The following is an 11028-nucleotide window of genomic DNA, read 5'->3' on the forward strand; positions in this document are numbered from 1 at the left end:
CTTACAGGTGACCGGGGCAGCTCTAGCAGGGAAGAAATTTGACAAACTAACTTGCCATGTTGAAAGGCATTGAGCTCTTCAGTAAGGATATTATATTGCCAATGTTTGACTATGGAGATTGTGTGGATGTGAGGTTGATTTTACACACCAATCAGTAATGGGTGAGGCTGAAATAGCAGAATCAACTCATTTAAAGAGGTGTCCAAAAACTTTTGTATATATAGTATATTTCTTCATTAAACTACTTTTAATGTTTGAAAAACCAACTTTGATGTTGGAGTGAACTGTCAGTTTAATGAGGAAACTTCCATGAAGAAGAGGTTCTTGATTCTCAACATTTATTTACAAGTCTTCCATTAAATTGTATGATGTGATACAAACTCAAAACTCAGAAATATACTCCTATTTACGTGTGTAATGCTCAAGTCCCAAATCCTAACTTGAGATCTGTGCGTGTAACTGGAGTTATTTTTTAAAAATCGTCCATTGACATCAATGGGCACTCAAGTCAAGTTAGGATTCAGACATCCATCTATTTCCATTTCACAAGATGTCACATTATTATTGCACATGTTGTTAGCCAATGATTTATATATAAACTAGATTACTATTTGGGGGGCTCTATTGAAGCCACCATGCCTCCATCTTGGCACTCCCTCACCATTATTTTGGAAGCTATAGAAATTATCATTTTTATTTCTACATTTGTTTTAGCCACATGTATTATATTGCACACTTTTACATTGTATTATGTGAGCTAAACATACAAATAAAAATCATATTAAAACGTTTCCTTACAGTATAGTTTTTTTTAGATGAATTTTACTGTCCCAACAATAAACAAATATTTAAATACATGTCATTTTGTCCTTGAAATATTTCATTGAAATACTGTAGAATTCAATGTACTCTTGTGAAGGACTGCTCCTACTGGGGAGTGCCAAAATGGCCGACTGGTGTCTTCAAAGCCTGTCAATGGCCAATACATACCATTAGCAATCCAGAGCTTGTATACATCATTACTGTAAACTCCAAATTGAAATATCTGCCCAATTAAGGAACTCTTTGATTTTCATATTTGATTTAACATTCATCTTTAGCATTATACAATTGAGCAGTTGAACATGATGCAACGCAAAACATCTGAGATATTTGTGCCAATGAAAAATCAGAATATAACAGACTGAAAAATGATATCAGCTTGACGCTGGTTGTGTTCATAACACGGTCAAATATGATGACATCAGATACAATACAAAAGTACTAGCAAGGTTGCCCAATATTTATGCGCAAAATTTGTGGAATAAATACAAACGTATGAAATCACTCATTCCAATCATTTTCATCCAATATAACATGCTAAATTCCTGACAAACTATACAGAATCTACAGAGGCTGTGACTTGGTTTTGCTTGTAGCTCATCTTTGTCAGATCTTGTTCTGCAGACAAGAGTTTGCCTGGAAAAATAAATAAAGATGATCAGTTAAATAAACATACATTTACCAAAGATGTTCATTAATATCTATCATATCAGAGATTATTATTTTCTTAATCAAGCATGTTAATATGTTTCATGTGGGTTTGTCTTGCATTAGGACCTGTGGGCTTTACCAGCCCAAAACATAAAGATCCTCACCCATAGTATGGAACTACTGTTGATTTTCCCAATAGTGAAATTGCTTCTTCATTCCAATATGACATATTCTGTTTGAACCCATTTACTGGTAATTTAGACTGAAAATTACAAGTGATTCAAATCACACACACACACAGGGTGGACAAGCCTGTTTCTTTGCCATTTGTCAAAAAGAATGACTCATTGGGAAAAGATCGCTCAATGAATTACCCACAATGGGAAGTGGGGAAAGGCAGCATTGTATAGGCCTCTTCCCATACAATATTGATCAATAACATTTGAGGCTACTATCAATAGGATTTAATTGCACTGGGCAGGGCCACTAGAATGCAGGTGTGAGTATATCTGCCACCTTTACTACCAAAGTAAATACAGTGGTATCAGTCACCATAAAAACAATGTGCCGGGTATCATTCCCAGGAAGTATCCCATATACGCCTTTGTAAGAGTGACATACAGTGGTATTAAGAATCAATGAAAGATTGTAGAGCTTTGCTGTGCATGGGCATGCTGGGTATTGATCCAATATCATCTGATATTAAATAGCTAAGACAAACTGTTTTCAATGTTTTTAACTGTGAGAATCCTCTCTGCCCACAGCAGGCTGTTTGGTTGTCAAGAAATCTAAACTACAGGTTGCGAATTAGATTGAATGTGTTCCATCATTCCATCACTGTGTACATTGACACTAAACACAATGAAGCCATATCTATTTCATTCTTAACCTCAAATATATCTTAGCCATCATTGTGCTGCAAATGATTTGCGTAAATTCCTGCAATGTGATTACCTGACTGTTTCCTTTAACTCATTCCACTGTGTTGTGTATTTTGAAAAGTTTGATGTATGTTTTTGCTCTACTTGTATATAATCTGCTGCAAACTAATTAAACCTCTGTACAGTACCAGGACAGTCAATCGAAAGTTCTCTCATATATATATTTAATTCTAGCATTTTGACTTAAATAATTGTAAAAGTCATTGTAGAACAGTATTATGTGGTTGAATTGATATGTATTACTAACAATAGCAATATGTTATTTCTATGTCACAGGTCAATGATATTTTAAGCCTTATTATAGAGTGACATAACATTCACAACCAATCCAGAATGGTCTTACATTGAGGGTCTGTTAAAACCACCAATCAGGAGCTGTGTTTAGGTACCTGTTGGTTTGTAACCTCCACATCTTCCTGCTCAGAGGTTCACTATGTACATACCTGTTGAGAGATATAACTCAGTATCAGACAGAGGCATTAATTTCAGAGATTCCCATTTAAGCACCCTTTCCTATAATGTCTACTGCCAGGTTATTTAACGTAGGTTAAACAAAATCTGACTAATGAATCAATATTACATTATGGAAAAATGCAATTAGTATATTTGTATGTCTTACACTCAATATAATTTGTATCTATCTGGAGAAGGGCAGAAGGATTGGCATCGATATAATTCAGGAATTCAAACTTGACCACAAATCCATTGATAGACATTGTGTTGAAAACTATGTCAGCGTTTGCGATCACTGATCCATTTCTGTAAAAGATAAGATTCAGAAAATTAAGAATGTTAGATGATACAGTATAATAAAATATCCTCACCCAACCTTGACCGGGTGGAGGTGGGCATTAAACACGTCTTGTAAACCAGAAGATCACAGCCATTTTTATCTAAAGGACCCAGGTGACTTAGTCAAGCTTACTGTACCTGAAAGTCATTGTTGCAACGCCCTCATAAGTGGATGCTGTTCCGGATGTAGAAGACTTGTAGACATCAGCAAGCTGAAAATACAAAATTGTCACAATTTTCATCATTGTCATGAGACCATCACTTTTAGAGATAATTCCTGCTGTGATAATATTGTAAGTAAGTAAGTAAGTAAGCCTTTTCCGAGCGAGAACAGCACATAGGCCCGTGCTGTGGTATAGTTTATATAGTGGTGTTGTTTAAATCAAGGCATGGTTCTCAATCTTACCAGTTGGCTGACCTCGTCATACATTTTCTTGTAGTCCTCGGAATTGGGATTCAATAGGGAGTCATTGAAGACCCGATTGGTGATCTTTATGTCCATCTGGAATACCATTTTGTTTGTTGGGGTGGTGCTCATACCTGCTGGAGTGACTGAGTAGGGCACTGACATGGAACCTGTGGCAAGCAAAAATATACACCTTATTCAAGTGGATCATTTAAGGCTATGAGTGCAACATGGACTTCTATAGCATTCATCTTGGGAATTTGAGGATTTTTGAGGTAGCCTAAAGTACTAACAGATGTAGGATCTTAATTTGAGCCAGTTTGCTAGAAGCCTTTTAGAAGCCTTTTTAAACCTGGAAAATATACTACAAGTGTACATTTTCTGGTGTGCAGGAATTCTCAGTTACAAAAGAGTGATCAAAAGAAGATCCTACATCTGTAGCACACACATAGAGCCGTTGGCTGTATAGTTTGAGATTCAAACGTCGGGTGTAAATGAGTGTTAAGATCAGGAAAAGTTCCTCTCACAACCTTTACAAGCCAGAATGTTGAGTATAATTACACTTGAAATTACTTTCCCTGTTGTCCGTGTAAAGAAAATTCAAATCTCATTTCATTTAACATTCTGGCTTGTAGAGGTTGTCAGTGGAAACTTTCCTTATCCATTTATGCCCGACGTAGAATGCAATGCAATTCAATATCGGGTCTTCAGGCTAGGTTTGAGAGTGTATTTAAAAAGTAATGCAGTGAGCAAATCTGGTGGCCCATTAGGAAACATAACCATCATAATGGAGTATCAGCTACTCATAAAGGTGTGGTATTAATTTGGATTACTCTTTAGCTTTAGATTACTCTATCCACATCAGACATCAATTGAAGTACAATACCCCTCTCAAATTTGTTAACACTTAGATTGACTTTGCTAATTAGTTGTTGCAGGACACTCATGGAGTTCTGACTGTAGAGAATACTCTTGAGCGATTCCATAACTGTCATTATTATACAAGTCATTTAGGGTTGGGACTTTAGTATACAAGGACCATTGTCCTTTTAGCTCAAATGAGACAAACCAAAGTAGATGGAGTTAAATTATGGATATATTTCAGGCATCTTTTCCCACTCAAAATCAGCCAAGTACACCTGAATCAACGCAAAGACAATCACCAGTTGGGCCAAATTATAGCCTGTCTACTTTGTTATCTAATAGACATTTCATAGTCATCACAATATATATTTGTGCTTTGAGTTGGTGCTAGGGACACAATAAATTGATCTGCTGGTCTTTCTGAATGCCGGTAAGTGCCAATGAATACACAGTCTTTGAAAATAGACAGTGAAGGTAGATGGTTTACTGAATCAAACATAAAATATGAATAATATTTTAGGCATACTATACAAAATGTGTACAGATATACTTTAAAATATCTTACCCTAATATATAAATACTATATATAGTGGGACAGTATATTGAAATTGATAGACAAACGTCTTACATAACCATAATAGAAGGGGCTGATTGCTTCAAAATCAGTCTGTAAGACACTTAAACATCTCACAACATTCGATTTTCCTGTCATTTAAGTGCTACCCAAGTACCCATACAGTATGCACCAGGTTTTGATAGAGATTGCATTGTAAAATTAATACCATTTCTCAATACTATCAGGTATATGAGGTATATCATATTATACATTCATATTTTATATGCATTCATATTATATATATTTCACCGCTATATTTTGGAGCCAATGAGGTGGAAGATGTTGGAATTGTCGTTGTAGTTGAAGCCAATTGGATTGTTGGGATTTTGGTAGTTGTAGTTGGAGCCAATGGTGTGGAAGTTGTTGGAATTTTCATAGCTGTACTTGTAGCCAACGGGGTGGTTGCTTTTGGAATTTTTGCATTTATATTTGGAGACAATTAGGCAGTTTTTGGAATTTCCGTAGTTGTATTTGGAGCCAATGGGGTGGAAGTTGTAGGAATTTTTGTGATGTATTTGGAGCCAATGGGGTGGAAGTTGTAGGAATTTTAGTAGATGTATTTGGAGCCAATGAGGTGAAAGTTGTAGGAATTTTTGTAGTTGTATTTGGAGCCAATGGGGTGGAAGTTGTTGGAATTTTCTTAGTTGTATTTGTAGAAAATGGTGTGGTTTTTGGTGGGTTAGTAGTGGTTGCAGTCATGTGAGTTGTATTTATTGTTGTAGTAGGTGTGGTGGGGTTGGTTATGGTTATATTTGGAACCACAACTGGTACTGGTGAAAACAGAAAGTGGGAATTCACTCAAGTAAAAAATCTGAGTATTGAATCAATATTACATTATGGAAAAATACAATATTGGTATATTTGTATGTCTTACATTCAATAGAATTTGCATTTATCTGGAGAAGGGCAGAAGGATTGGCATCGATATAATTCAGGAATTCAAACTTGACCACAAATCCATTGATAGACATTGTGTTGAAAACTATGTCAGCGTTTGCGATCACTGATCCATTTCTGTAAAAGATAAGATTCAGAAAATTAAGAATGTTAGATGATACAGTATAATAAAATATCCTCACCCAACCTTGACCGGGTGGAGGTGGGCATTAAACACGTCTTGTAAACCAGAAGATCACAGCCATTTTTATCTAAAGGACCCAGGTGACTTAGTCAAGCTTACTGTACCTGAAAGTCATTGTTGCAACGCCCTCATAAGTGGATGCTGTTCCGGATGTAGAAGACTTGTAGACATCAGCAAGCTGAAAATACAAAATTGTCACAATTTTCATCATTGTCATGAGACCATCACTTTTAGAGATAATTCCTGCTGTGATAATATTGTAAGTAAGTAAGTAAGTAAGCCTTTTCCGAGCGAGAACAGCACATAGGCCCGTGCTGTGGTATAGTTTATATAGTGGTGTTGTTTAAATCAAGGCATGGTTCTCAATCTTACCAGTTGGCTGACCTCGTCATACATTTTCTTGTAGTCCTCGGAATTGGGATTCAATAGGGAGTCATTGAAGACCCGATTGGTGATCTTTATGTCCATCTGGAATACCATTTTGTTTGTTGGGGTGGTGCTCATACCTGCTGGAGTGACTGAGTAGGGCACTGACATGGAACCTGTGGCAAGCAAAAATATACACCTTATTCAAGTGGATCATTTAAGGCTATGAGTGCAACATGGACTTCTATAGCATTCATCTTGGGAATTTGAGGATTTTTGAGGTAGCCTAAAGTACTAACAGATGTAGGATCTTCATTTGAGCCAGTTTGCTAGAAGCCTTTTAGAAGCCTTTTTAAACCTGGAAAATATACTACAAGTGTACATTTTCTGGTGTGCAGGAATTCTCAGTTACAAAAGAGTGATCAAAAGAAGATCCTACATCTGTAGCACACACATAGAGCTGTTGGCTGTATAGTTTGAGATTCCAACGTCGGGTGTAAATGAGTGTTAAGATCAGGAAAAGTTCCTCACAACCTTTACAAGCCAGAATGTTGAGTATAATTACACTTGAAATTACTTTCCCTGTTGTCCGTGTAAAGAAAATTCAAATCTCATTTCATTTAACATTCTGGCTTGTAGAGGTTGTCAGTGGAAACTTTCCTTATCCATTTATGCCCGACGTAGAATGCAATGCAATTCAATATCGGGTCTTCAGGCTAGGTTTGAGAGTGTATTTAAAAAGTAATGTAGTGAGCAAATCTGGTGGCCCATTAGGAAACATAACAATCATAATGGAGTATCAGCTACTCATAAAGGTGTGGTATTAATTTGGATTACTCTTTAGCTTTAGATTACTCTATCCACATCAGACATCAATTGAAGTACAATACCCCTCTCAAATTTGTTAACACTTAGATTGACTTTGCTAATTAGTTGTTGCAGGACACTCATGGAGTTCTGACTGTAGAGAATACTCTTGAGCGATTCCATAACTGTCATTATTCTGCAAGCCATTTAGGGATGGGACTTTAGTATACAAGGACCATTGTCCTTTTAGCTCAAATGAGGCAAACCAAAGTAGATTGAGTTAAATTATGGATATATTTCAGGCATCTTTTCCCACTCAAAATCAGCCAAGTACACCTGAATCAACGCAAAGACAATCGCAGTTGGGCCAAATAATAGCCAGTCTACTTTGATATCCAATAGCCATTTCATAGTCATCACAATATATACTTGTGCTTTGAGTTGGCGCTAGGGACACAATAATTTGATCTGCTGGTCTTTTTGAGTGCCAGTAAGTGCCATTGAATACAGTCTTTGAAAATAGACAGTGAAGGTAGATGGTTTACTGAATCAAACATATGATATTAATCATGTTTTTTTCATACTATACAAAATGTGTACAGATAGATATACTTTTATATATAATACCCTAATATATATTAGGGTACAGTATATTGAAATTGATATCAGACAAACATCTTAATTAACCACAATTAAAGGTATTGATAACTTTAAAATCAGTCTGCAAGACACTTAAACATCTCACACAAACTTCAAGCCTCGGAAAAATGTGTCCTTCCTTTTTCCATAAAGCAACAATAATGTTGTACCTACTTAACTGGATGCATTTTCTTACCTGAGATGGCAAATATTAAGATGCATTGTGTAATCCTCAACAGGCTAGTTAAAGGTAGTACCATCTTGATGGGTAAAATCTGGCTATTGAAACGAATTCAACCAAATATATGATACAAATGATTTAACTTCTCAAGCATGGAGTTTTCAATGATGAGATGTAGTTTGTCATCTGCAGGGTGAGGTACCAGTCTTTTATCTGGGACCACCTACGTCAGGCTCGACATGAGCTGCGTGGGTCTGAGGCTGGGCGGTGCTAAAAAAAAAATGGTGAGACACGTATCACACCTCAACTCTGATTACTTCAGTGATTCCTGAGCTGAACCCATGTGGATCTGAAAAAAACTTAATATCTTTTTTTGGGCAAGGGTTCATGTCCTGACATGTGTAAACCCTTGGCTGGGCTGCATTAACTTAATAATACAATGGGAAATGGCTTAATAGTTGTATTAGCTCCTGGATAACACTATTAAATACAATTTTAGACTGAAGAGAGCGGAAGGAATGCAATTGAGACTTGCGATTGCTAACCAAATGGAAGTTTTTCCAATACACTGTACTCTTGACTGGGTTTTCTCAGACTAAATCAGCATTTTCTGTAGCTGATCAAAAAGCTATTTTATAATGAATTTAAACTTATTAATAACTCAATTTCAAATTTCATAATTGATTAGGACCTGTTTATACACGAACAAAACATCACATTGACTTTAGATTTTTGACTAACCTATTCCTACAATCGTCCTTCAAAAAGGAGGGTGAGTCAAAGGAGGACACAAAGGAAATTGTTTGATGTATGTAGCTTGGCTTTTTAATCCATATATTATAGGTTGTATTTGATGTCTCACAGCCTTGGACTAGGGAACACATTTGCTTACTATTATTAAGTATCCCAACCAAAAGTTGACTCACTGTTGTGGAATGGCAAACACTGTGGGATGTGAATAAGACCAGGGTTGGGCAGTAACTGATTACATGTAATCTGATCATTCTTTTAACTATTCAGTTACCTTACCAGCAAAGGTATTGTAATCAGATTACAGAAAAATGACAAAAAATGAAATACTTGGATTATTTTTAAATTCAGAAAGGATGTTTGCAGAAAAAATACATTGACACTTTTGTTTTCGCAATGACATTCAATTCAGCATTGAAAATGGTTGTTCCACCTGGCCACAAGTCAGAGACCACAATGATAAAACACCAAATGCATTTGATGGATAATTTTTGTCTTCTTCAAATTCATTTTAAAGGCGCAAGTAAACCAAAAGAAACTGAAAGTAATCATGTTATGTTACTGAGTTGGGTTAATCCAAAAGTTACGTTACTGATTACAATTTTGGACAGGTAACTAGTAACTTTAACAGATTACATTCAAAGTAATTTACCCCACCATGCATAAGACTCATGATGTAGGCTATATATACTGCACCTAGGCTATGACTGAGCTCCCAATTGACAATCCAACACAACACAAATAATAAACAACATCTTCCATTTTTATTTTACTAGGCAAGTCAGTTCTTATTTTCAATGACGGCCTAGGAACAGTGGGTCAGCTGCGTGTTCAGGGGCAGAATGACACATTTTTGTACATTGTCAGCTTGGGGATTTGAACTTGCAACCTTTCAGTTACTAGTCCAATGCTCTAACCACTAGGCTACCCTCCATGGCCACAACATTTTGCAAGGCTGGGATTGTCTTTACCAATGTAAAACCAAATTAACATCATGTCACCTTCAGGCTGGTGAGGCATTGGGTGCAGACTTTCTGTGGATTTTCAACTATAAAAAATGAAAATGTTTGCATTCTGGCTGCCTGCAATCTGTTGGCTGTCTGTATGTGGTTAGTGCCACCCAGCGGTATAATGATTCATATTTGACCTAATTATGCCTTGTCTGCTATTTACCTATACCGTGGTCCATGAAGTACCATCTACAGGGTTTTCAGTGTTTTTGTATGGAAGAGCAACATGAACTAATCAATCATGATGTTATTTGACATCTATCCTGCTTACTGCAGATGTTAAATGTTATCTGCCATAAATGTCAAATTTTGATTTCAATGATGCAAGAACCCTGAAAACGGTTGAGTTTAGGTAAAAAAATTCATAAAATAAATGTAAAAAAGACTGAAACAAAACACTACACATCATGCCTAGGTTTTATATGGATATCAGGATGCAAACCTCCATTTCAACATTTGACCTCGACCCTATGCTGCTCAGAATGGATAATATTGTTATTATTATTATCATCTGCTGGGTTGGCAGGATATCCTAGTGGTTAGAGTATTCGGACTAGTAACGGAGAGGTTGTAAAGGTCAAATCCCCGAGCTGACAAGGTACAAGTCTGTCATTCTGCCACTGAACAGGCAGTTAACTCACTGTTCCTAGGCCGTCATTGAAAATGATAATTTATTCTTAACTAACTTGCCTAGTTAAATAAAAACAAAATTAAGCTAATTGTGCACTGCTAAGTACCTCATCTGTCCTCTGTAAGGGGTATTGGCAAGTGTCATTGTCAAAGGCAACAAACCAGGAGTCATCAGCCTACCACACAACATTTGACAACATCAAACATGATATGAACTGTCACTGACTACCTCTCAAATGCCTCTCAGACCACAAAAAATGTAAACTGAGGAACAAGCAGTTTATAGTTCAACACAATCAAACCATGAGTCAACCAATAAACAAAAATATCCTTTAAATCCTTCCTGTCTTTACATCACTCATGCTCCCAGTTTGTGTGTCTTACATCTAATAGTGCCAATCTCTCCACTGGCCAGACAGTCTGCAGGGTCAGAACCGCGTTGGGTTGGTCTGTACAAAACACAACACACACA

At 36.5% G+C, this 11028-nt stretch overlaps 1 protein-coding gene across 2 annotated transcripts; it reads right to left on the minus strand.

Moving 5' to 3' along the window:
• Positions 1 to 321: 321 nt before the first annotated feature.
• LOC115128490 (uncharacterized) lies at positions 322 to 8364 on the minus strand. Of its 2 annotated transcripts, none has more exons than XR_010463830.1 (9): positions 8182 to 8364; positions 6546 to 6715; positions 6278 to 6351; positions 5967 to 6106; positions 3613 to 3782; positions 3345 to 3418; positions 3034 to 3173; positions 2758 to 2857; positions 322 to 1458 (listed from the first exon to the last, which is right to left on the minus strand). XR_010463830.1 is itself a non-coding variant. In XM_029658361.2 (9 exons), exons 1-8 carry the CDS (start codon positions 8243 to 8245, stop codon positions 2835 to 2837), a joined length of 855 nt encoding a protein of 284 aa, XP_029514221.1. In that variant the 5' UTR covers positions 8246 to 8364; the 3' UTR covers positions 322 to 1458; positions 2804 to 2834. The 2 variants fall into 2 exon arrangements, 1 of the variants encoding a protein (XP_029514221.1); XM_029658361.2 differs by having other exon boundaries at positions 2804 to 2857.
• Positions 8365 to 11028: the final 2664 nt, after the last annotated feature.

The sequence above is a fragment of the Oncorhynchus nerka genome, linkage group LG4, assembly GCF_034236695.1.
Source record: "Oncorhynchus nerka isolate Pitt River linkage group LG4, Oner_Uvic_2.0, whole genome shotgun sequence".
NCBI lineage: Eukaryota > Metazoa > Chordata > Actinopteri > Salmoniformes > Salmonidae > Oncorhynchus > Oncorhynchus nerka.

Bases quoted from the DNA above. Each gene is read 5' to 3' on its own strand.
- LOC115128490 (XM_029658361.2), bottom strand. From the start codon at position 8,245: ATGGTACTACCTTTAACTAGCCTGTTGAGGATTACACAATGCATCTTA. The intron at 6,107-6,277 runs GTACAGTAAGCT...TATCTTTTACAG, and splicing joins GTTGCAACAATGACTTTCAG to AAATGGATCAGTGATCGCAA. The intron at 2,858-3,033 runs GTAAGACATACA...ATCTCTCAACAG, and splicing joins AGATACAAATTATATTGAGT to GTATGTACATAGTGAACCTC.